The following is a 24,409-nucleotide window of genomic DNA, read 5'->3' as shown; positions in this document are numbered from 1 at the left end:
CCGGAAGCTGTCTGCGGACAAACGCCGGCTCCCTTGGCCAATAAAGCGAGATGAGCACTGCAACCTCAGAGTTGGCCACGACTGGACCTAATGGTCAGGGATCCCTTTACCTTTTACTGCCGCCGCCGCACAATTTCTGTTCTCATCCTGAAGCAAAGTACTTAACACGAGGTACTACTTCTGGGTTAGTGGATTCTGTAACCTGAAGTGTCTGTAACCTGAGGTACCACTGTATAGCGGTTTGCTGCCGGCGCCGCTCCAGCACTGTAAGGATGGTGCCGGGATCCTCCACTTGTGGCTGTAGCGGTGACCGTCCGTACGGTGCTGGAGCGGCACCGGTGGCAAACCGCTATACAGCGCATGTGTGTAACGCCGCACATGCGTTGTATTTAGTGGTTTGCCACCGGCGCCAGGATCCTCTGCTCACGGATGGAGGATCTTCGACATGCGGCTGGGGCAGTGTGATGGCTGCTCGCGCCGCCGTGAGCCCCCATGGGGTGATTTCTTGTCACCCCCGCAGACATGGAACCCAGGGTGCACTGTCCCCCCGTTGTGACGCCACTGTTCCCCCCTCCTTGGTATTAAAAAAGAGAACATTAAAAAAAAAAAACACACCACAAATCAAGCGCCAAATTGGAGGGGGGGAAAGTATTTATTTGGGGTCTTGCTCTTGGGAGCTTCCTTTAGGTTGAAGTCTGTTGTGTCGCTTTTCCTCTGCCTGTCGCTTTCGTTCATTCTGCTTAGCTTTCCACTTCTCCATCCCGTGATCCATTTCTGCGGAGATCATGGCTACCCGACGCTGAGGAGACAAGGTGAAGAGCAGAGTGAGCACTGTGCCTGAGGAAATCCTCAGCGGCCATTGGACAGGCGCTGTCTCTGTTGGCCCCATCTGCATTAGACGTTCAAAGCAGTATCATACCACTTTAAACTGCCACAGCTTCTGCCTGATTCCTGGGAACCATAGTTTTTTTAAAATAACACACACACACACACACACACAATCAAGCAGTATATAAATTTTAGGAAATAATTTTTTTAAAAAAGGGTTCTGAGTGTTGTTAGGAAACCACTATTTCCCTCAGAGAACTATCATTCCCAGAGTTCCCTGTGAGAACTGTAGCTCTGCTTGGGTGCATTTAGGGCCCTTTTCAACAAGCGTTTTAAGTGATTCTCTTTATCGCAGTCTCTATTCATATTGGATCTCGAACGGTTTCTACACATGAAATTGCTTTTAAACAGCGTTGTTTCGTTTGTATACATGGAAACACTTTTTAACATATGGAATCTTAAAAATCGCTTTTACATATGGAATTGCTTTTAGTGCTGCTTTTTTAAACTGCGAAATCACTTCAAGGTGTTTTAGGGGGGAAGTGATTCATATGCTGGATCAAATAAATAAATAAAATAAGTACATAATCTGTTGCTGAGGGTACATTACGTTACACCGTGAATTTTAAAATGGGTTTCAAACTGCACTGTCCTTTCTCAAGAAATCTTGAGAACTGTTCAGCAGTATTCTGGAAGGCACAAAGCTAAAATTCCAAATGTTCGTGGGTAGTGATGGGATTCAAACTGGTTTACGTTCATAGCTTTAATGGAAACCCACCAAGGCTCATGCTTCCCTTCCATCCTTATCCCAGTTTCAAGAGGTGAAAGAGCTGGCTAAAGCTGCTCAGCAGTGGGCACTCTGCATATGCTCATAGGCAACCTGCCTCTGAGCATATGCAGACTTAATTCATGGGATCCAGGACTGAGCCTGCCATTAAAAAAAAAAACAGACCTCTAGAGAAAGAACTCCCTGCCTCAGAATCCACTGGATCCTTTTCCTATAGGGCAACAGCATAGTAATAATAGCCCCTTGAAGGGGTAAAAAAAATTGGATGTACTGTGCTATATTAGAAGCAAAAAAGCTTGTTTTGATGAATTGGAAGAGCTGCAAAAAGATTCCATTGAGCTCAGGGATTGATAATATGGACAGATTAGCTACATACGAACGAATTGCATGTTGACGCAAATTAAGAATGGATAAATATGAAGAAATCGGGAATGAATTTTTAAGCGATAAGGCGGATAATGGTGGGAGGAGGAGAGAGAGGTGGGAAAATATTGTTAAAAAGGTGTAGTCATAGGTATATCAGTGTATTCAAATCTGAATTGTCAAATTGTGTTATTATTGTCATTATGGTTTTGGTTGTATGTGTCTTTTGCGGTTGTTGTTTGTATCGAAAAAAATGATTAAATAAAATTTTAACCCCCCCAACCCCTCCCTAAACAGCATAGTAATAGCTCCAGATTGACTCATTTCTATCTGTTATTACACCTGTGAGGTTTTCCAGCATTCTGCCAACCCAGGAAGCCCCACACTCTTCCTTAATGTTATTCCAAAATTCCTCCCAAACCAGGACTCCTAAGGCTCTTAGGCGCTCTGGCTCCCACTTACAGCCAAGTTTTCGTTCTTTTCCTTCCGACGGAGATGATTTTTCATTGGTGGGGCTGGCCGCCCATCTGGGGTAGAGAAAAAACAAAAAAGGATACAGATACTTGCTCCTTCCCTGTATGCTCAAAAGTACAGGAAAGTAATCTCAATAGCACCTCATGCCAGGTTGTTAAGGTTATTTCAACACAGATGCATGCTCTCTTCCAGCCTTCCCAAACTGGTGCTCTCCAGAGGTTGGACTACAACTCCCATCACTCCCAGTAAGGGGCTGATAGGAGTTGTAGTCCAACAACCTCTGGAAGGTGCCTGCTTGGCAAAGGATGCTACTGTCACACCCTTTTACTGCGCCCTCAAATCATGGCAGATAGTAACAAGTTTTATGGGCCTTTTAAAAAAAATTATTTTTATTAAAGATTTCTTAGTTTACAAAAGTATGTGCAATGTCTCTTTTTTCAAGCTGCATTTTCAACAGATCAGTTTCATTTGCTGTAAGACATTAGTGTTATATTAGGAAGAAAAGGGGGAAAGAGGTGGAGGGAGGAATGGTGATTATGGGCCAAATTTTAACACTAAAAGTTAGTGCGCTTAGCAAAGTATACTGGTTCTCTTCCAGATTAACCGAGCTGTGAGTTGGGGTGGAAGAGGAGATTATAAATACTGATCTAGTTGGATCAATGGTCCGATATCATGTAAAGGCAACATTACTTTTATTTTGCAAGTCTGCAGCCTAAATACAGTGAAACAAATAATATAAACACCCATTTTTCTTACCAGCAAACGACCAGTCAGGAAGGTCTGTTAAGGGTCCATAATGTGAAGGGTTTATAGGGAAACCGTGCCTGGAAGGAAGTATACAGAGGGCAAAGTCATTTGCAGTGCTGCCAGAAAAGTATTAATAATAATAATAATAATAATAATAATAATAATAATGGAGTAAGTAAGATGAAGGATCCCTTTCTAGCTCTGAAGATGTCCCCCTCTATCTCTGGCACTCACTTCACTCTCCAGGCCCCACCAGACTGATCCACAGTACTGCAATGGAAGGTCCGAGACATCGAAGCAATTTTTGCCAGCTGAGGTCCTGTAGGGTTGGAAGTAGAAAGAGAAATTCTGGATTCAGTTAGAGTCACGGTGCCTTGTACTCTTGAAACCACTGCATCTAGATCATAGAATCATAGAGTTGGAAGAGACCACAAGGGCCATCGAGTCCAACCCCCTGCCAAGCACTCCTGACATATGGTTGTCAAGCCTCTGCTTAAAGACCTCCAAAGAAGGAGACTTCACCACACTCCTTGGCAGCAAATTCCACTGTCGAACAGCTCTTACTGTCAGGAAGTTCTTCCTAATGTTTAGGTGGAATCTTCTTTCTTGTAGTTTGGATCCATTGCTCCGTGTCCGCTTCTCTGGAGCAGCAGAAAACAACCTTTCTCCCTCCTCTATGTGACATCCTTTTATATATTTGACCATGGCTATCATATCACCCCTTAACCTTAAATATACTTTAGGGGACACAAAGCTTTCTAAGCATTCTTCTGGTAATTGTTACAACAACCCTGTTAGACAGGTCCATTGTATTTTTTATTTTTTTTTATTATTGCAAATGCTCCACTGCCCCAAGGCTACCACCAAGTTCATGGGCAGAGGCAAAACCTGACCCGAGAACTTTGCAAGGATGACGTGCTGTGTGGTAGAGGAAAGCAGGTACTCATCTGGATTAGCCCCCCCCCCAAGACATTATGGCAGGAGTGGGGGAAACCTGTAGTTCAGCATTCACCAAACCGGTGCCCTCCAGCAGTTTTCAACTACATTTCCCATCAGGCTGTGCTGGCCCAGGCTCACGGCAGTTGGAAGTCCTACATCTGGAGGGTCAAATCGCCTCTCCCTCTCCTTACTTATAGGAACATAAGAAAAGGCTACATGATCAGGCCAACGGGTCATCTAGCCATCCTGTTCTCACAGTGGCTGACTAGATGTCTGTGGGAAATCTGCAAGCAGGATTCGAGCCATCTCCCCACTTGCAAGTTCTAGCAATGGGTATTTCATAGGCACAACAGTACAATAGCATAATGCTATAGTCAAAGCCGGAGCATAAATCAGTTATAACCATTATGGGCTCTGGCAACAGGTCGGACTTAAAATGTCAAAAGTCATATTATATTTTCATCGCAACACATCGCAGCTAAAAGAAACTAAGCAAAGGCCATTTAGAAATCTTTATATATATAGCCATTTAAAAGCCATAAAAGTCGTGCGCCCCCCTTTTCAAAAATTGCTAGAGGGGCAACTGTGCATGTTTCACCATCCAGAATTTGACATGGGTATAATTCTGGAACAGCAACCTGCGATGTTAGTAAGAAAAGAAGGGCACTTGGGGGACAACTCCTCTATTTTAACCCGCAATCCTCCCATGCATGTATACTCAGTAAGGACTCCCCATCGGGTTCGGTGGGGCTGACTCCCAGAAAAGAATAGAGCATCCTGCTCTGGACAGCCATGCAAAATCCATAGCCCCGCTCCCTTCCCTAGCTCTCCCACCGGTAAGATTTCCGTACCCAGCCTCCGAGCCACGCAAGCTGCCATTTTGACACTAAACATCAGAGAACGGGACCATGCGCTTCCGTTCGCAGAGGTTGTACGGAAAAGCACACACACCTCCACTGGGTGTCGCCATTTTTAAATGAGCGCCGCCATTTTGGGATAATTCGTCAGCGGAAACCACCCACTTGCGAACGGAAAGGTCGCCTCATCCTTAAAAAAAGAAAAAGGCCAGGAGGGCGCCATATTGTACGGATCGTTTCAGAATTCTAAGAAAAAAACGTAGGAAAGAGGAGAAAACGCCCGAAGACTCCGTACACCCAGTCGGATATAGCTGCACATTCTCACAGGCCCCGCTCCAGGGCCTTGGGAACGTGAGCTGATCAATGTTCCTAGTTGCCTAAGGGAGATCTTTTTATTAGTGAGAGCAGCCATTTTGGTACGGGGACCCGGATGTGAGTACCGGCAAACGAAGCGCGGCGCCATTTTGTGATTTAAACCGGAAGCTATATCCCCACTCACCGTATTGGTTTAGGGAACACGCTCTGCGTCGCCTTTTCTCGTGAAAGATGCATTTCCCTTTCAGAACTAACACCTCTGTCTCTAACACAACCCATAGCCTCAGGAAAGGCGGCGTGTTTGTTTGTTTATTTCTGGTGTGCCCTGACTGCCATTTTTCTTAAGGGCGGAAGGGGCTCTTTGGCCATCTTTGAAATGGGCAAGGCTTTTCCGTCGCCATCTTGGCCTTTGGTTGCTAAGGAAGCCGTCGCCCTTGGAAACGGCATAAACAGGAAGAGGAGTCGCAGTGCGGTGGCCTTTGCTGGCAACCTCGGACTCCTGGGTTCCTGGAGGTTGGGTGGATTAAGCCCCCACCCCCTTGAAGGAACTTGGTCTTTAAGCACGTGTATAACATAGATCTATTAAATTATAGATTTATAAAGCGCACATTTATAAATTGTGATCTGATATATATTGAACAGGCGTGCATGTATGGTTCATGCAAGTGGACTCCTCATGCATGATAACTGGAGCCCAAACCCCCTTGCATTTCAGTGAAGCCAAATCAATGCGTGTTTCTGCCTGTGATACAACTGAAATAAAAGGCGCAGGGGCACAGCCAGTGAAAAAGATGACAGCCCTAAATTTAGCCACAGGGGTGGGATCGGGGTGTTAATTTAACAGGGGGAACCCCTCCCCTGCTGCTCTTGTCCTAATTCTCTTACAGCGTGATCCTCTGTATACTTGATAGGTCCTCAGTCCCATGCTCTTTATTGAACGGGGCTTGCTCCCAGGGAAGTGTACAAAGGATTGTGCTCTTGCAGTGTAATCCTGTTGGTGTCCCATTGAATTCGATTAAGCTTATTCCCAGGTAGGTGTGCATAGGGTTTCAAAGCCATTATATGATTTGCAAACGTGGAATAATGTGTGGCTCATTTTATCCAGAAAACGACTTGCAAGTAGCCAGGATGCAGGGTGTGTGTTGTGTAGCAATTGTCAAGAGTCGCACAGGACTTTTTCTGTCTGAAAAAGAGTTCGGTGTGGCTTGGAAAGTTGCCATCGCGTGTGATTTATACAGTCTGGGAAAAGATAACATTTGAAGTTTGGGATTCCCACTTGCCATTCACTTGTCAAGTTGTGAAAACAACAACTCCCCTGCTCCAACTCCCAACTACTACTATCAGAAGCGAAGGTTAAGTTCATGGATCACAGAACTGTATAGTTGGAAGGGATCCTTGAGGGTCATCTAGTCCAACCCCCTGCAATGCAAGAATGGTGGCGAGAATTTCCACTTGAACCAATCTGACAGGCTTGGTTGCCTTTAGGGCTGATAACCTTTTCATTTTGAACCATTTGCCCCGGTAGGTCTAGCAAGCTGCCGATTCCCACAGGTCTCTTTGTCTCTGAAGAGGTGCTCTGTGTGACTTGAGAGGCTTGACGTCTCACAGGATGCATGAGGGGGCTGCTGCGGGAAACTGATAGCGCCGTTTGCGAGGGTGCACATGCACAAGACGTTCCTGCAGGAAGCCAATTCTTGGACGGCTCAGCCATGGGGTGCCCCAGAGGCACTGCCAGTCTTCTTATCTCCCATAGCACTCCTCCTGCCCCCACCTGGCACCAGACGGACCTTGGACTCGGTCAATGGCTCACCCTCCTTTACCCCCCTCACCCCGCCCCCGGCAACCCTGGTTAGTTCCTCATGTTAAAAGTGCTGTTCTGGCAGCTTCTGTCTCTTTATTCTTAAGCTGGTGTGGGGATAAGGCGACAGAGCAGGAGGAGGAACTGCACTGTGGACTGTGAGTATCTGTCAGTTTCTCTTTCCCATCATCCCCATCTATATACTCCTTTCTGTCCCCTAATAATATTGGGTGGGAATCCAGCCCCAGAACTGCTCTCTCAATGCTGAAACCCACCCTCTCTTTTCCTGGTTCCCAGCCCCCTGCATTCTCCACCCCCCAGACACCTCTCCCTGGGCAGAAGAGGAAATCTACAGTGACTAGCTCCCAACCTCTTAAGATTACCCAACCATTACCTGTTCGGGCTGTTCAGATTTAAGAGATAGTGCCTAGGTAACCTCAGTGCCCCAAACTCGCTTGCTGGACTCGCCTTCCAGAAATGAGGATCAAGGTTCTAATGCCCATTCTTTGCAGTTCTCCAGGCAAATAAAGAGGTAAGAACCAAGCCCTGGGTCCCAGTATTTGGGAGGCAGAGGGACATCTGCCTACTTCTAGCACTTGTCTGTCTCCTGGGATAGCATGCTCCCCGCCCCCTGGGAAAGTAGAGGCACTCTTGTCCGGTTTCCTACCTGCCTGTGCATGCCATCTTACACCCCCAACCTCGTTTCTCCCAATGTCCTGTCGCAACTTGCGCCTCCTGGAAGAGAACGCCATCTTTTTGGGTGTTGTATCTCCTAGAACTACTGCTTTATACTAGCAAAATGTGGCATGAGTACAGCAAAAACGGGAGAGTGTTCTTCAAGTTGTTAAGGAGTTTGAGAACCGCTGCCTTTAAAGTGCCAGGTGCACAAGTACAAGATGCACCAGAGCTCAAATGCCTCAGGTCCCAAAACATCTGAAAGATTGCTTACATCCTGACCCTCTTAGATGCTAAGATTGGCAGAAGGGGTCGTCTTGGTAGTTCCTTCCCCCTCTGAGGCTGGGGTGTAGGTGGAGTGGCAGGCCAGGAGAGGACATGATCTCTGGTGAACCCCTAAGGTGTGGGTCTTCTTCCCCACAGACGTGGGTCTGGCACCTTCATTATATAGCTGGAGGTTGAAGACACCCCCTCCTTACCCTGGCTTTTGACACTTGAGGCGTATATTTTTATCTATATGATTGTAAATTGTCTCAAATGGTTTTTAATGTTATGTTTCAATGATGCAACCTGCCCTGGGAGACCTTATGGTTGCAGGGCAGGTGATTATTATTATTATTATTATTATTATTATTATTAATAACAACAGAACCGTTCCTCTTCTTGCCAAGCTATGGCCAAGACCACCCGCTATGAGGCGACTCCTCAGGATGAGCTGCCGGCCAACTCAGTACCCAACGGGACCTCCTCACGCCAGCCCCTCGAGGATTCCTCCGGCACGTCTCCCGACGACTCCATGAAGCTGAAGAAGGAAATCTCCCTGCTCAACGGGGTCTGCTTGATCGTGGGCAACATGATCGGCTCGGGCATCTTTGTCTCGCCCAAGGGCGTGCTGATGTACAGTGACTCGTACGGCCTCTCCCTTGTAGTCTGGGCCGTGGGAGGGCTGTTCTCTGTCTTTGGGGCCCTGTGCTATGCAGAACTGGGCACCACCATCAAAAAATCGGGGGCAAGCTACGCCTACATCTTGGAGGCCTTTGGGCAGCTGCCGGCCTTCATCCGCCTGTGGACTTCTCTCCTCATCATTGAGCCCACCAGCCAGGCCGTCATTGCCATCACGTTCGCCAACTACCTGGTGCAACCCGTGTTCCCGTCCTGTGAGGCACCTTACCTGGCAGGCCGACTCTTGGCTGCCGTCTGCATCTGTGAGTGAGACTGCCAGCGGGACCTGTGGGGAGAGTATTTGGGGGAACCCAGCGGGGCTGTGTGAAGTTTGTTGGGAGGGGGGGCATTAGTTGTTGTTTGAAAAGAAAAGTAAAAAAGCCCTGGCAGTGCCTGAGCTGATTCAGCCTCAGGTGGGCTGAAAGGTAGCCCTCCCCCCTCCCCCTTATCTAATCTCCAATTGTTCCTTTATCTTTCTCTGCTGCGACCTTTCCTTCCCAGTTCTGGGAAACTCTTTCCTTCCTTGGCAATGGTTTTGAATCTTCGGCATAAGGGGAGCTTCAGACTTTGTGCTTTGCCAAAGCTCCACCTTGAGCTTCTGGAACTGGGCGTGGGATGGACCCAGGAATTCTGACACCCACAACATGCCTTTAGCTATGGGAGTACCACTCCCCTCTCCGCTTTGGAAGGGGTGGCGGGGCAGGGGAGCAGAATTTTTTTGGGGGAAGGGGTTACTGGGTATAACCAATAGATATGGCTGTTATCTCAGATAAGGCCTGGCTTCTAGCTCCCCTTGCCCACAATACATCTCACTCCTCTAGTTAGACATAAAAGATAAAAGTATAATTACCGCCTTGCCAGGGCTCCACAGCCTTTATCAGCTGCCTGTTTGTTAGATGTTAACCTTGCACCTCCAAGATGGAGAGATAGAATCACAGAAGTGTAGAGTTGGAAGGGACCCTTAAGCCCACCCAGCCTCATTCTCCTCTGCTGGAGCTCTAGGGTGGTCTCCAGGGAGAATGAAGGGGGTCCTGAGTCTCTGCTTCCCTCTCTTGTGGAAGATGAGTTGGTTAAAAGCTAAACTGATTGCATCTGGGCAAGTCCGTGCCTGCTTGAGGCTGTTTGGGATTGGGTTTTGCCACCTGTTGCCTTGGACTGAGCAAGACGGGTGTATTTGATCGGTGGGGAGGGACACTCTGCACATGCTCAGAGTGACACCGCTTTCACATCAAGCCTTTCTGACTCATGGTCTGGTGATCCATCAGTGGTGTCTAAACCTGGCACGAGCCTCTCCTCCGGGCCCTCTCGGCTCTCCGTTCCTCCTAACCCTGCGGGTAATTTTGGGTCTCTCTCAGGAAATGAGTGACTTCAGCTGGGAGACGGGCAGTGTGCTGAGTCGGCAGCTGTTGTCCAGATCCAGCTGGCGAGAAACGCAATGTCAGGCTCCCCGAAACCGCTCCTGTTGCAACACACAGGAATGTGACGGCTGAGGGAGGCACGAGGTCAGGCATGAATGCTGGCGGTGATGGGAAGCTAGCCGAGAGCACCCCATAAGCCCAGTGTGTCTTCGAGCAAAGGGTGCCAGGAGAAGGTTAGAACAGAGGATTATGTGCCACCCCCCACTGCTGCCCAGGTGCTCAGTGCTTTACAAACGCTAACTCCGTAGCAACAGGTCTGTAAATTAGGCCAGTGTAGTAATCCCCATTTCACAGACATAGAAGCTGAAAGATTCATTAACCACAAACCCCTAAATTTGGGATCCCCCCCGAAACCTCTTATAGGGCAAGTGAATGGGACAATGTTGGAGTTTATGGGGGATACCCCTGGTTTGAGTAACAATTACTTAGTTTGAGGGGGGCACTACAAACCATGGGGTTCACGCTACAAAACCATGGGGTTCGCACTACAAAACCCAACAAAACGACCATGAAACATTGGCACAGGTTATGTTATGAATCGGGACAACGTCACATTTCTGTGTGTTAACTACGAACCCTGGTTTGATGTACCAATTACTCAGTTTGGGGAGCCCTGCAAAACGTGGGATTTGCCCGACACAACCTTACAAAACGACTGCAAAACCCTACAAAAGGTATGGAGGGTATCTCAAATTTAGGGGTTTGTAGTTAATGATGTTGAAGCTGAAAATCAGAGATAGAAAGAGAACCTTTATACTGAGATCTCTCAAGGATGCCCTCTTCTTAACAGCTAGCTGCCTTGCCCTAGATGTGCTGGGAGCTCACATCCACATCATGGAATCCTGGGAACTGCAGTTTACCCCTCACAGAGCTGCAGTTCCTGGTGCCCATTGCAAACTACATTTCCCAGGATCCTTTGTGTGGGTGGGTAAAACATAATCATTAAATGTACTGTGTGGATGTGATGTATGATTGTCTCCTGGTGTGAGATTCCTACTGGCTTGTCCAGAATGCCACCCTTAAGGCCAGGCTCCTAATGCTGAGACGCAAGTCTGTTTTCAAGAGGAAAGCTGCCTCTCTTTGATGAGGAAAGTGCCCTCTGTTCATGCTCTGTGGCACCCTTGCTGTCAGGCAGCCAGCTGCAAGAAGTAGCAGCTAGCACTCCTGCAAGTGTATTTCTAGGTGGAAGTGGGGCGAACCATTAGACTTCCTTTTCTTAATGGGTTGGAAGAATATTAGGAAGGGTAGTTCTGTCCCCTTCTCCCCCAGATGTGTGGAGCCCAAGGGGCTTGTTCACACACAATGCTTCCATTTTAGGCTGGGTCACATCTAGCCTCAGATGAGATTATTTGGAAACTAGGCTGGGACAGAAAAGGTGGATTTGAGATGGCCTTCGTCCCACCCCCTCCCCTGAACTGGGGAAACTGGGCTGCTTCATGCTTGGGGAATTGCTGGAGCTATGTGCAAGTGAGTGCAGCTCACGGTATGTGTGGTTTTCTCTGTTCAGAGCATGTCACCCGCCTGATAAGAGAGAGGAATTTATGGCCTTGTTTATAAAGAAGCAGAGCCGTTGTTTGCAAGGTGTCCCCAGTTCCCCCCACTCCTGCCAATAGGAAAGCTCCATCCACACCCTGGAGCCAAGGGGAAAAGGTACAAAGTGTGTGGGGGGAACCTTCTCTGAGCCCCCCTGCCCCATGTCTCACATCACCCTCCTGCCGGGTTTGGGCGTCTGGTAGAAAGCTGAGTCCCACACAGCCCCTTGAGTCATAACAACTTGTTCCTGGAATAAACATAAAGATAAAGGTGATCAGAGCGTCAGGAGCCGGAAAGGGATAAACAACCAACTTCTCCACCTCCTCTCGAGGAAGTCCCATCTCCCTCCCTCTTAATTCAAACTCTGGATGACCGTTTGTGCATTAGCCACAATCCTTGTTATGTTTGCCCATGTTGTTTGGTTTTGTGAATGTTACCTTTTTTTAATGAGGGGCTAGGATGATGATGGGGTACCCCAAGCTTCTCAGCCTGCAGAACCACCAGCTCTGCTTTGCATCCTCCTCAAGGATTCATGGTGGGTGCATGTCTGTGTCTTGAAGCCAGAAGGGAAGGTGGAAAAGGTCTGTCCCCACAACCGAAACACCTGCCTCAAGACATAAAAAGACCAGGAGCTGCCTTATACCAAATCAGGCTGCTGGGATCTGCCTGACTCATTGCGAACACTGACGGCCAGTGACTTTGCGAGGTTTCGGGCTGTTGTAAACAAAATCTACCCTTTTCCCCTTATGGGGTATCCAAGAGCCCATGTAGAGTCCTTACGTAGGTTCCCTATTGGTAGGAGAAAATAACAGAGGCCAACCAGAGAATATTGAGAAGCAAAGCAGCTAGTAAGCTTGATCTTTATTGATCTATTACAACAGGGTGCTCCCCTCTCATGCAGGAGAGGAGGAGGAACCCAGAAAAATGGTGCGCAAGGCCTTATATAGATATTTTGAAATTGCCACCCTGTAGATCAAGACCACCCCCAGAAATATCATACATACATCACAGAAGGGGTGTAGCTCAAGACCACCCCCCCAGATACCTACATCACAGAAAAGGCGGTCTAAAATAGAAATTTGAATGTTGTTTTTCTCCTGTCATTGTTTATCTCCTGTCTGGCAGGTTACTTGATTACTTGACATATATCTAAGACCTCAGAATTCCTATCACAGGGCAAAGGCGCATTCTCTCTGTTCTGCCTGGAAATGCCATCAGGGATGGAACCTGGGACCTCGGCAGACCCCACTCCTTCTCAGGACTAGAAATAGGTGATAGACCCTGTGCCCCGTGTCCCACCCCCACCCCCTTTCCATTTTTTGCTCCAACTCTTGGGCGCCATGTATCTGTCAGATCTCACACATGCAGGAAAGGAGGGGAATGAAGGTCATCTTTTAGCTGGGGTAATGCATTCCTTTTGGGCCAAGGCTGTCCCATCTAGCATCCTTGCTAGACTCGTTTGCTGACAAGCCATTTCCCAACGCTTACTTTCGCTCTCTTTTTCGCTCGGTTTTGCATCACAACCCAGGAAGGAAGTAGGTCTGGCAGGCCAGGGCTATGATGATTGGATTGAGCTCAGCAGCTGCATTCATTTTCCACGGGAATAAACAGAAGCCAAGCAAGTAGCGGGGTCCAGGGAAACAGACCTCAGCTGGAGTACTGTGTCCAGTTCTGGGCACCACAGTCCAAGAAGGACACGGACAAACTGGAACGTGTCCAGAGGAGGGCAACCAAAATGGTCAAAGGCCTGGAAACGATGCCTTATGAAGAACGGCTAAGGGAGCTGGGCATGTTTAGCCTGGAGAAGAGGAGGTTAAGGGGTGATATGATAGCCATGTTCAAATATATAAAAGGATGTCACATAGAGGAGGGAGAAAGGTTGTTTTCTGCTGCTCCAGAGAAGCGGACACGGAGCAATGGTTCCAAACTACAAGAAAGAAGATTCCACCTAAACATTAGGAAGAACTTCCTGACAGTAAGAGCTGTTTGACAGTGGAATTTGCTGCCAAGGAGTATGGTGGAGTCTCCTTCTTTGGAGGTCTTTAAGCAGAGGCTTGACAACCATATGTCAGGAGTGCTCTGATGGTGTTTCCTGCTTGGCAGGGGGTTGGACTCGATGGCCCTTGTGGTCTCTTCCAACTCTATGATTCTATGATTCTATGAAACACCTCCCCACCCTTTAAAATCGCAAAGAGTCAGGATTCAGATTTTGTCCCCCAGTGATATCTCATGAATACACACTCTTTCTCACATCTAGGAGAAGGGGTGCATGTGAGAGCATCATCCCATGACAATGGGAAATGGAGATCGGAGGGTCATAGTGGGGTGGGGTGTGTGTGTGTCTGTCCTCCTTTGTGCCTGGTCCTAGACTAGAGATGGCTAACCTTTGGACCCGGGGCTGCAATGCCTCCTTGCAATTCCTCCAGGAGCACACATGCCAGCCACGCCCTTGTGCATCACAAGACAGACAACACACACCCTTGCAGAGAGGCTTCTGTTAATAGCAACTCATGCCCAAGAGACCCACAAAAGTGGGGCAGTTAAGGGAGCAGGGAGTCCCCTCCTTCACCAGGTCACTCCAAGGGTGCAGCCACCCCTTTTGCCTGAGGACGCCTTGGAAGGTTTGGTCTGTAGCAGGAACCCCCCCACCCCAATCATTCTGTTTGTATAAACTTCACACTCACACACTACATACGCCACATTTCTGTTATAAATTCATAACGCCACATTTCTGTTATAAATTCATAGAAAATCAACCATACATTGGATTTGCACTGTTCCATTTTTATTTTACTCCATATGACAAGAACTAACAAATGGGGGTGACTTAGTCCTGGTCAGCCATAATCCCTTCACTGTCTCAGCACATACACAGGAGCCCTGCCCATACCAACCCTGATGATCCCAGACAGAAGACAATCAAGATCACAAAGAACCTGCATATGGGAGTGGATTCAACATGGACTGAAACAAAGGACAATGATCAGATCTTCCCTCAGGGGGCAGGAAACTGTGGGGAGGGGGAAAGGAGGAACCAGCCAGGTGACAAGACACTCAGGTTACCATCAGCCCCTCCTTTCTGTAATGTATGCCTCCCTCAACCCCTCCTTTCTGTAATGTATGCATGATGTTTCTGGGGGTGGGCTAGACCTAGAGGAGGGGAATTTCAAAAGTTTTTATAAGACCTTGCACACTATTCTTCTGGGTCTTTCCTCTCTCCTGCACGTGAGGGGAATACCCTGTTGCAACAGTTCAATAAAGGCCAAGCCTACAGGCTGCTGTTTTGCTCCAAGTTATCCTGGTTGTTTTGTCCAAGGGAGCCCTCGGATTTTTCCGGTAACAGTTCAACGGCACTAGACTTTTGTATTTTATTTGCTTCTCTGTTGGAGCAACCGAGGACCTCAGTCCCTCCAGGCGAAGTGTGACCCTCCAGGCCTCTCTGTCCAGTTCTCAGAACTCTTCCCAAACCACATCCCTCAGCAGCCCTGCTCTCTCTTATCCTTGAGGGCTTTTGCCTGGCTGGATCTTGGCCTTGATCTGCGATGTTTGCCTGGGTAGAGAGAGGTGTGTGAGAAAAACTCTGATTCATACTTTAGAAGAGTTGCATCTGTTGCTCCACCCACTTTTGCCACTGGCCCACCCACGACTGGGAGGTGGCCCCCAGGAGGTTCTCTACAGGGAAATGTGGCCTTTGGGCTGCCCCCCCCCCAATGTTTTCCCACCTCTGCACTGAGAAAATAAAATGGAGTCCAGCAGAAAAATTACTGGGCAGCTGCGTCGATTTCTCTCTCTCTTTCTCTTTTTCCCTTTTAGGAATCAGCCGCTTAGGCATGCATTTATATTTCCGTATTGGATATACATTTGAAATTGGAGAAGGGAAGGATTTAATGGGACTTTGCTGTGTATGTGGATGGTCTAGGGTGGAGGGGGCTGGTGTAGTCCAAGGGCCCCTTACCATGGGATGACCTCTGGCTTGTTTTCTCTTCCAGGCCTCCTCACTTTTGTCAACTGCGCCTATGTGAAATGGGGCACGCGGGTGCAGGATCTGTCCACCTACGCCAAGGTGCTGGCTCTCATTGCCGTGATCATCGCTGGCGTGGTCCGCATCGGGCAAGGTACTCCCATCTCTACCCCTGGTCTCCCCCCTCTTGCCCTCCCTCCGAATTAAGGTTTAGAACAGACAGATGTGGACTTTTGATGCACATAGGCATAGAAGCATTGGAGCCTTCTTGACCTTTACTGTGTTTCGACCTCACAGCCTTTCGGTGTAGGCCTCTGTGCCCGTTCCGCAGTGGGAAAGCTGAGAGTTAGTGGTCCACTCCAGGCAACTCACTCAACCCATGTCTGAGGCGAGACTTGAACCCAAAACCCAAACCCAGACAGACTCACAGCCCACTTTCCCTCATCTTGTGGCTTTGTGGGTTTCCGTTTGCACCTGAACAATTTTCACTTGACAGCTGTACACGTCTAGCGATGGCTTGCGCGAGGGAACAGTGTGTCAGCACCACAGATGGGACTTTTGCACCTCTTCCAATTTTCCTCAGGCAGGATGTTTTTTCATCGCAACTAGAAGTTGACTGATTGACCGGGATGTGGTTATCTTTCCATGTAGGACATTCGCAGAACTTTGCAGACCCTTTCGAAGGATCCTCCTGGCACACGGGGGACATTGCGCTTGCCCTGTACTCTGCCCTCTTCTCCTACTCCGGATGGGACACCCTCAATTTTGTCACCGAGGAAATTAAGAACCCTGAAAGGTCAGCATTTGCAGAGAAAAGCGTGGCTTTCATCCTCAGCTAGCGAGACCGATGTGTTTTGGCATTTTGTGTGGAATGAAGCTGCAGGGACCTATGGGACAGCGCCTGTGACATCCCTAGGGCCAAGCAACATTGTTCCCTCCTTAAAATCTGTGCTCTGCTTCCAAAGGAATTGAAACTGACTAGCCTTAAGTACCGCCCTCCCTCCCTGCTTTCTGCTGCAGAGAAATGTTGGGCTTTCTGCTGCAGAGAAATGGATGAGGGGCTTCTCCATACTTTGCCTGGAGAGTTGTTTTTAAAACAGCTGAGCGAGAGCTCTCCCTCTTGCGTACTTGAAAGCACATCATACCAGTCTCAAAAAACGAGAAAAGAAAATATGGGTGTGCGTGATGGAGTTGTAGTGGCAGAACCCCAGTGATCCCTTCCATTCTATAAGTAGCTGAATTTCCTTTTAACAGGTTTTGTTTGGGATGGGCTCTTGTGGAGGCGTTCTGCCATCTAGTTGCCACAGCTGGGCATTGCATCACAGTCCGGGGACGGCTGAGAGAGGCTCAGCTTGCTTCCTGGGTCCGCTGTGGGCTTGGCTGTGAAGGGAGACGCTGTGTGAAGCCTAGCATAAAATGTATTGGGTTTTGCAGAGCAAGCTGTAATCTAAAAATCCACTTTCAGCTAAAGAATTGTTTAAAGGGATCTCGGCAGAAATGTTGATTTGATTGAATCAAATAATAGCTTGGCTTAAGAGGGAGGAGGTGGCAGTCTTGAAATTTTCATCACAGCAAAGCGAGTCTGCAGAGTCAAGCACTATATTTTCTGCTTAGCTGGAGCATTTTTTCATTTAACACCCTGCTCCGCCGCCTGGTAATAATTTTCTCAATATTCTTTAGTACAGCAGGCAAATGAAAATAAAGGAAGCCAAGGGTGACACAGAGTTTCTTAGGCTACTTAGGGAGCAGGGGATTCTGGGAGCTGGGTCTTGGGGAGCAGGGGATTCTGGAAGCTGGGTCTTGGGGAGCAGGGGATTCTGGGAACTGGGCCTTGGGGAGCAGGGGATTCTGGGAACTGGGCTTTGTGAAGCAGCTTTCTAGGGCCTCTGGGTGGTAATGTGGGCTTCAGTGTATTCTGCTAGCCCTGGGCATGATCGGGTTGCAGGAATAGTGTCAAGGGAAGTACGAAGTGGGTGGTGGAAGGGAGTTAACATTGTTTTTCCTCACTGCCATTCCTCAGGAACCTTCCCCTTTCCATAGGCATCTCAATGCCCATCGTCACAGTGATCTACATCATGACCAACGTGGCGTACTACACAGTGCTGAGCAAGACGGAGATATTAACAAGTGACGCTGTGGCTGTGGTGAGTAGATCTCGTTCCCTCTTCCTCCCACCCCCGAATGACAGGTCACTTTGGAATCCAGTTGGCTGGTCCACAGAGGGCCATTAGCGTTGATCATTTACTCAAAAGAACAACTTCAAAGGGACAGTAGTACAATGTGAAGTAACGGAGGGGCAATTCATGAACAATTTTGTTGCAATGATTCGCAATGAGTTGCATTCTTCCCACCTCAGCCTCTTGGAGTACAGGCGCAAGTAGTCTCTTGTTGAGTTGGGAATGAAGTTTATACTAGAACCCCCCTGCAAGGCATTCACCAGCTCATTTTTTTCTCATGTTCTCTTCCTTCCAGACCTTTGCCGATCAAGTATTTGGAGTTATGAACTGGACGATCCCGCTTGCTGTTGCCCTGTCCTGCTTTGGGGGCCTGAATGCTTCCATTTTAGCTGCTTCCAGGTAACCTGCATGCCTCTCCTGTTTCAAAGATGTGTGTCTGAACCCACATGCCTGCCCGGCACTTGTGTGCATTCCTACACACACTTCTGAGAGGTTTTGGACCTTCCGCTAGAGTTCACATGTGTGTTTGCTATGAATATGTGTTTACCCAAGAGAAGTTCTTGTGCAAGAAAAATAAAGAAAGGTTGGTTTATTACAGGGGTTAGCAAACTTTTTCAGCAGGGAGCCGGTCCACTGTCCCTCAGACCTGGGGGGGGGGGGGGCTGGACTATATTTTGAAGGGGAAAAAATGAACAAATTCCTATGCCCCACAAATAACCAAGAGATGCATTTTAAATAAAGGCACACATTCTGCTTAAGTAAAAACAGCAGGCAGGCCCCACAAATAACCTAGAGATGCATTTTAAATAAGAGGACACATTCTGCTCATGTAAAAGCACGCTGATTCCGGACCGTCCGCAGGCCGGATTTAGAAGGCGATTGGGCCGGATTTGGCCCCCGGGCCTTAGTTTGCCTACTCATGGTGAGGGAAAATGTATACCTGTCCTATCGTGACTCCTAGTGTCAGGCTGGTCCTTGACCGTGTAGAGTCAAAAGGGGTTGATGTTGGTGCTTTTATATCTCACTAACCATTGAAAATCTTAGGGTGTAAGTGCTGTTTTGAGCCAACACATTCTCAACATTGAGGGGACAGGATTGAGGGGACGAGTGATTTGTTAGATCATCTACATTCCTATCCTGTTGTCTCTCCCTACAGTTTCCTGCCTATTTCCCTATTTTGTTTACTCTGCATAATTGGGACTTGAAAGAACATAATCCTAGTTAGAAATTACAAAAACTGGTTATCTTGTTTGTTTCCTGAGTTCCAAGTTTATCTCTTTTTACAGGAGGTGAAAATTAAATTTTGCTGGTAACACCAGATTACTGTGCTAGCCTTTACCTAAAGTATTAAGAAGGTCAGGAAACCTTACATGACATGTTCGTGATAAGGAGTTGTACCAGGTTCAAGAAAGTTCATAACGGAGATCTCCTTCTATATCAAATTATGCCAACTTTTACTTGTGCCCATGATCTTCAGAAATAAACCATGGAAAACGTTCAGATTGGCCCACACCAAGCTGTTCCATGAATGGATTAACACCTACTCATTTTCACCAGAGGAACTGTCAACCACATTTGGGAGGGGGGAAAGGTCAGCATGCCAGAGAGACCTAGTTTAGAAACTAGGTAACTTTCCACTTTTGTGCAAAATTCTGTTTTGCACGGAAGTCTTCCCCCATGTGGTAAAGCTTCTCACGTATGAGAAAAAATAAATGCCTGGATTGACCCTCAGAAACTCACCTGGGATCCCAGGAAACTAGGGGTAAGGCTGTCAGTGTGGATGCTAGCCTATGACGGCTGTTCTCCACCCACTGTTGGTGGCAAAATGGATCTGAATCTGCCCTAATTTTACTGCACTGGAGGAGGTGTTGTGCCACCCTGCGGGTATGGCAAACCTCGCTGAGTGCCAAATATATATCTGTTTCTCAGAGAAAACCCCACCAGTAAAGTTAAGCAGAGGAAGAGGGACTGCAGGAGTCTGGGCTGTGGAAGTGCTTTGGGAAAGGCCGGTTCCCTTGTCTGAATGCAGTGTCCGTTCTCTTGTTCTTTTGAATTGACACAGTGGATTCTGGGAACTGTGCCAGTCCCCGGGGGGGGGGGGGCAGCCTGACCCCTTGCCCTGCCTCTCTGTGGGTCTTGGTCACCAGCTAGGACAATTCTGCTCTGCCTCAGCCAGCAGCTTCCTTACGCTCCCTCGCTCTTGCCAGGTTGTTTTTCGTTGGTTCCCGTGAGGGGCACTTGCCTGATGCCATCTGCATGATCCATGTCGAGCGGTTCACGCCTGTGCCAGCACTGCTTTTTAACGTAAGTCCTGGGTAGCCGGGGAGAACACCCTCGTCTGCATGGCAGGGGAGGAAGGGAAGCCAGTCTTCCAAAAACACACACACACACAAAAAGCAAAACGAAAAGCAAAAGCCAAAAAGGGCTCTTTGTAGCTCCTGGCAGCCTTGTGTAGCAGGAGTTGACAGACCTCCCCAGGTTCACTGGCTAAAGACTGCAGCCCTGATCTCTTAATCGGCTTAGATGGGATGGGGAAAACTGAATTTGTTACTGATCAAATATTTTGCAATGCAAGCTCATTTATTGGACTGCTGCATTTCAATTAAAAACCCCCTGTGAATGAACACACACACACACACAGATAGACAGAGAGGAACCGTATGCCTATTTAGTCAGAATCCCATCCCACAGTATCTGCAGCAGGGGTAGGGAAGGAACCTTTTTCATCCTGAGGGCCGCATTGCCTTCTGGGCAACCTTTTGAGGGCCGAACACCGAAAACCCGGAAGTGAATGCTTCTGTTTTTGAACGCGCCTCAGAAGTCAAAAGGCTTCCAAGGCGTGCTTTTCATTTTTTTCTATTGACTTCGCAGCCAGCCCTTTGATCCTTGGTTTTCGAACGTTTTGGAAGTCGGACGGACATCCGGAATGGATTACGTTCAAAAACCGAGGTTCCACTGTAATAACTCCCTTCCAAGGCGATGTGCAAGATATAATAAAAACGGTTAAAACAACTGAAAGGCAAACGTAAAACAATATTAACCAGACGTCCCATGGCAGTGATCTATTCTTACTGCTGGGAAAGCTTAAGTGAAGAAATTTCCCGAAACTGCAGGCTGTGGGCACCCATCTTATCTCGACAGGAATGCTCTTCCACGGAATAGGGGCAGCTGCACCAAAAGCCCTGCTCTGAGTTCGTGCGGAGCGGCCTTTCTCCGCAGACCACAGCAGCCTAGATATCGCTCCATCTGTGAGGCGAACAGGGCTGGGTCTTGAATGCGAGGCTGTCCTAGAAACCACTAAGACAGCTGCCCTCAGCTCCAGGAAGGAAGACGGGGGATCAAGCGCCATGAGTCAGCACCCAGAATAGCACAAACCTGCACTCCTGGGAGATCTTGTGGGGAGAATGTGGGTGGCCCTTTTTGGAAGGGCCGAGTTCACGGAGTCACAGTCTTCAGGGAGAGATGTGTCTATGTGTTTGGTTAGACTGTGGACGCTGTGTTATTCATTGCATTTCTATGCCTCACCTTTTTTTCCAAGGAGCTCAACATGGTTCTTCCCCTCCTTGTTTAATCCCCACAACAGCCCTGAGAGTTAGGCTAGGCTGAGAGAGGCAGGGGCCAGCCGAAGGTCACCCATGGAGCTTCATGGCCGAGTGAGGATTTGAAGCCTGGTTCCCCATGTCCTGGTCTGATGCTCTAACCAGGCATGTCCAAAGTCCATTCCGGGGGCTTAATCTGGCCCACTGGTCGGTTTAATCTGGCCCCTGTGGCACTTTATTTCTTGGGGTAAAATCCTAAAAGAACCTCAACAACTTCAATCCTAAAAAAAGGTCAACAACAGGCCTTCACTTCATCAAATCTGGCCCTCTTTGAAAAAAGCTTGGAGACCACACACTGATTTCCTAGCAGAGCTTATCCCACTTACCATCTATTCCCCCCTGCCATCATCACAGGGAGCCATGGCCCTGGTCTACCTCTGCGTAGAGGACATCTTCAAGCTCATCAATTACTACAGCTTTAGCTACTGGTTCTTTGTGGGCCTATCGATCGCGGGGCAGCTCTACCTACGCTGGAAGGAGCCGTCGAGGGAACGTCCCCTCAAGGTAGGGCAGGGGAAACCCTCAAAACTCGTCTTTAAAAAGAAAAAAAGGAACCCGCAGCCGGCTGTTTTGTGCTTAAATTCACAAGGCACGATGCATGCTGTCCCTTGAATGCTCATTTAGGCGTTCTGCAGTGCTGATCACGCACCCTTTCCTGTGAATGGTGCAAAGTGCTTTGCTGCATTAGACCAAAGTCCACCTCGTCCGGTATCCTTTGCAACGGTCCCAGCCAGCAGGAAGCGGTCCGCAAGAAATCAGCCAGCAGTTCTTTGGGCTGCCTTCCTAAAACTGAGCTGCCTCTCTCGCAGAGCATATGCGTTCTGCCCGTGCTCCAGCATCCTTTGCAACGCGTCATGGCTGTGGGCAGGTAGTTGCCGTGGCCGAGATTCCTGCCAGGAGGGGATGGGCCAGAATGGCTTTAATAGGCAGAGCAGTGAGTTCCATGCTGGAAATCAATGGCCCTAGACTCCAGGAAAAAGGGTAGTAGTGTAAGGCTGAGAAAAGCTGGTGAAAAGTCATTTCTCTCGCTCTGTATAATAGTGGTAATAATTTTATTATTTGTAATCTGCCCATCTGACTGGGTTGCCCCAGCAATGACCATTAGCTTGAGATGGCTCCGGAAAGGGGATTGTTGCATTCCCAGTGTGGTTGCTGGGCTGGTAGCTAAGCAGAGCTTCCACGTTCAGGTGCAGTATACCCCCGAGGACTAGTCGGCTGGAGGCAAAGAAAGTTCATGGCCACCCCCTTCATGTCTTCCTTATGATCTCACCCAGCTAGCTGCTTATTGAAAAGAGACTCCTGTATCCGTTGAACTGAGCTTGTTCCCCCTCAGTTCTTCGGAGGAGAGCCTGAGGTGAAGGCTGGGAGGTAGTTTGAGATGCCAAGTTACTGTTTGACGCCCCTTTTTCTTTCCCCACCAGCTCAGCATCGTCTTCCCCATCATCTTCTGCCTCTGCACTGTCTTCCTGGTAGCTGTTCCCCTCTACAGCGACCCCATAAACTCCGCCATTGGCATTGCCATAGCAGCTTCCGGACTGCCCGTCTACTACCTGGTGGTGAGGGTGCCTGAGCAGAAGAGGCCGCACTTCTTGCGCCGGGCCGTGGGTGAGTCACAGGGGGAAACACCCCCCTCCATTTCACCGGTGGCTTCTTAGCTCTCCCTGCCCCACTGCTAGAACAACTACGCTTAAATTGCAAAACAGAAATTAGCGTTGGGTCCCGATATCAGAGGGAGCTTTGTACGTTCCCCCACTATGTCGATAACAGCAAACAAATGTGCTCAGTCTCTCCAACAGCCCTTTCAGGTGTTTGAAGAGAGCTACCGTGTCGTCTCCTATATCAACTGTCTTCTCTAGGCTAAACATACCCAAACCCTCCGAAGTCCCTATGAGGAAATGTTGAAGGGAGTCTGGTGCATTTAGTCCTGGAGATGAGTAAGAGGGGACAGTGGTACCTTGGTTGTCGAACGTAATCTGTTCTGTGAGTCTGTTTGACTCAGCTTCCAATTGGCAGGAGCTTTCAAAAAACATTTGCAAACTGGAACACTCACTTCTGGGTTTATGGAGCCAAAACGTCCAAGTACCAAGGCGTTCGGCAACCAAGGTATGACTGTATTAAAAATGCAGGAGCCACGTTGCATAATTAGATTGTAATGCATAAGCAAAGTTGGAGGGGAGTTTATTATTATTATTATTATTATTATTATTATTATTATTATTATTCTAACAATAACCCTCAAAACCACCTGCTGCTTGAGGTTTGGACTGCAGGGGTTGCCAACCTTTCTAGGGCCCATTTGCAAACTGGAGAAACTGTTGCATCACTCACTGACGTAGAGCCTGCAGGATCAGGCCAATGGCCAACCAGATGCCCAAATGAGAAGCCTGCAAGCAGGATCTGAGCACAAGAGCCCTTTTTTCCTCCTGTGCTTTCCAGCAGCTGGTATTTTGAAGCATTTATGCCTCCGACCGTGGAGAGAGAAAGCATAGCCACCCCGCAAATGCTCCCGACCTCAACCCTGGCTCTCTCTGGCCTCGACCTGACGTGTCCCTTTCCTCCCTCGGCAGCCTCCATGACGCGACTCATCCAGCTCGTATCCTTGTGTGTCCTGACGGAGATGGATCCCGACACAGAAGCGAAGGATCAGTGATGCGGACGCTGCCCAGGGGCAGTGGGGAGGCCGGCTTCTCCCCCTCGCCTGCTCCTTCTGTAACAGACTCTTTGGTGACCTCTAATTTATTGTTTGCTACTTGGCCAGACCCATTCGCGTGGAAGTCTTTGGGGACTTTGCCGGGACGGCTGTTGCAGGAACTGAGAGACTCGCTTGCCTATTCTCGTTCTCGTCTGTGAAACGTGGGAGTGTCTGTGTGTCCTTTTGCCCTCAGCAGCTAAGTCCCAATAAACCCTCAAGAGTGCCACAGGCTTGCCTGTGGACGTTTATTCTTACCTTCACGCCTGCAACCTCTGAATTCTTGGGCCCGCTGTCAAATGAGCCT

General features: G+C 48.5%; 2 protein-coding genes across 5 annotated transcripts; one reads left to right on the top strand and one right to left on the bottom strand.

The window, feature by feature from the left end:
* Positions 1-638: 638 nt before the first annotated feature.
* Positions 639-5,123, bottom strand: MRPL52 (mitochondrial ribosomal protein L52). 2 transcript variants are annotated; one of them, XM_079952232.1, is made up of 5 exons: positions 5,090-5,123; positions 3,434-3,518; positions 3,209-3,276; positions 2,441-2,505; positions 639-799 (listed from the first exon to the last, which is right to left on the bottom strand). In XM_079952232.1, exons 1-5 carry the CDS (start codon positions 5,106-5,108, stop codon positions 653-655), a joined length of 384 nt encoding a protein of 127 aa, XP_079808358.1. In that variant the 5' UTR covers positions 5,109-5,123; the 3' UTR covers positions 639-652. The 2 variants fall into 2 exon arrangements, with proteins under 2 accessions (XP_079808358.1, XP_079808357.1); XM_079952231.1 differs by having other exon boundaries at positions 4,990-5,109.
* Positions 5,124-6,838: 1,715 nt separating this feature from the next.
* On the top strand, positions 6,839-24,359 carry SLC7A7 (solute carrier family 7 member 7). 3 transcript variants are annotated; one of them, XM_079951952.1, is made up of 10 exons: positions 6,839-7,266; positions 8,433-8,988; positions 15,666-15,791; positions 16,289-16,433; positions 17,658-17,781; positions 18,110-18,213; positions 20,022-20,118; positions 21,768-21,917; positions 22,835-23,018; positions 23,981-24,359. In XM_079951952.1, exons 2-10 carry the CDS (start codon positions 8,457-8,459, stop codon positions 24,061-24,063), a joined length of 1,545 nt encoding a protein of 514 aa, XP_079808078.1. In that variant the 5' UTR covers positions 6,839-7,266; positions 8,433-8,456; the 3' UTR covers positions 24,064-24,359. The 3 variants fall into 3 exon arrangements, with proteins under 3 accessions (XP_079808078.1, XP_079808077.1, XP_079808079.1); XM_079951951.1 differs by having other exon boundaries at positions 6,842-7,266; positions 8,455-8,988; XM_079951953.1 differs by lacking the exon at positions 6,839-7,266 and adding an exon at positions 7,398-7,640 and having other exon boundaries at positions 8,455-8,988.
* The last annotated feature ends 50 nt before the right edge of the window (positions 24,360-24,409 follow it).

This window comes from Podarcis cretensis (assembly GCF_951804945.1).
Source record: "Podarcis cretensis genome assembly, chromosome: 13".
Taxonomy (NCBI): domain Eukaryota; kingdom Metazoa; phylum Chordata; class Lepidosauria; order Squamata; family Lacertidae; genus Podarcis; species Podarcis cretensis.
The sequence above is the reverse complement of the archived record's forward strand: the minus strand, read 5'-3'. Positions and strand labels throughout refer to the sequence as shown.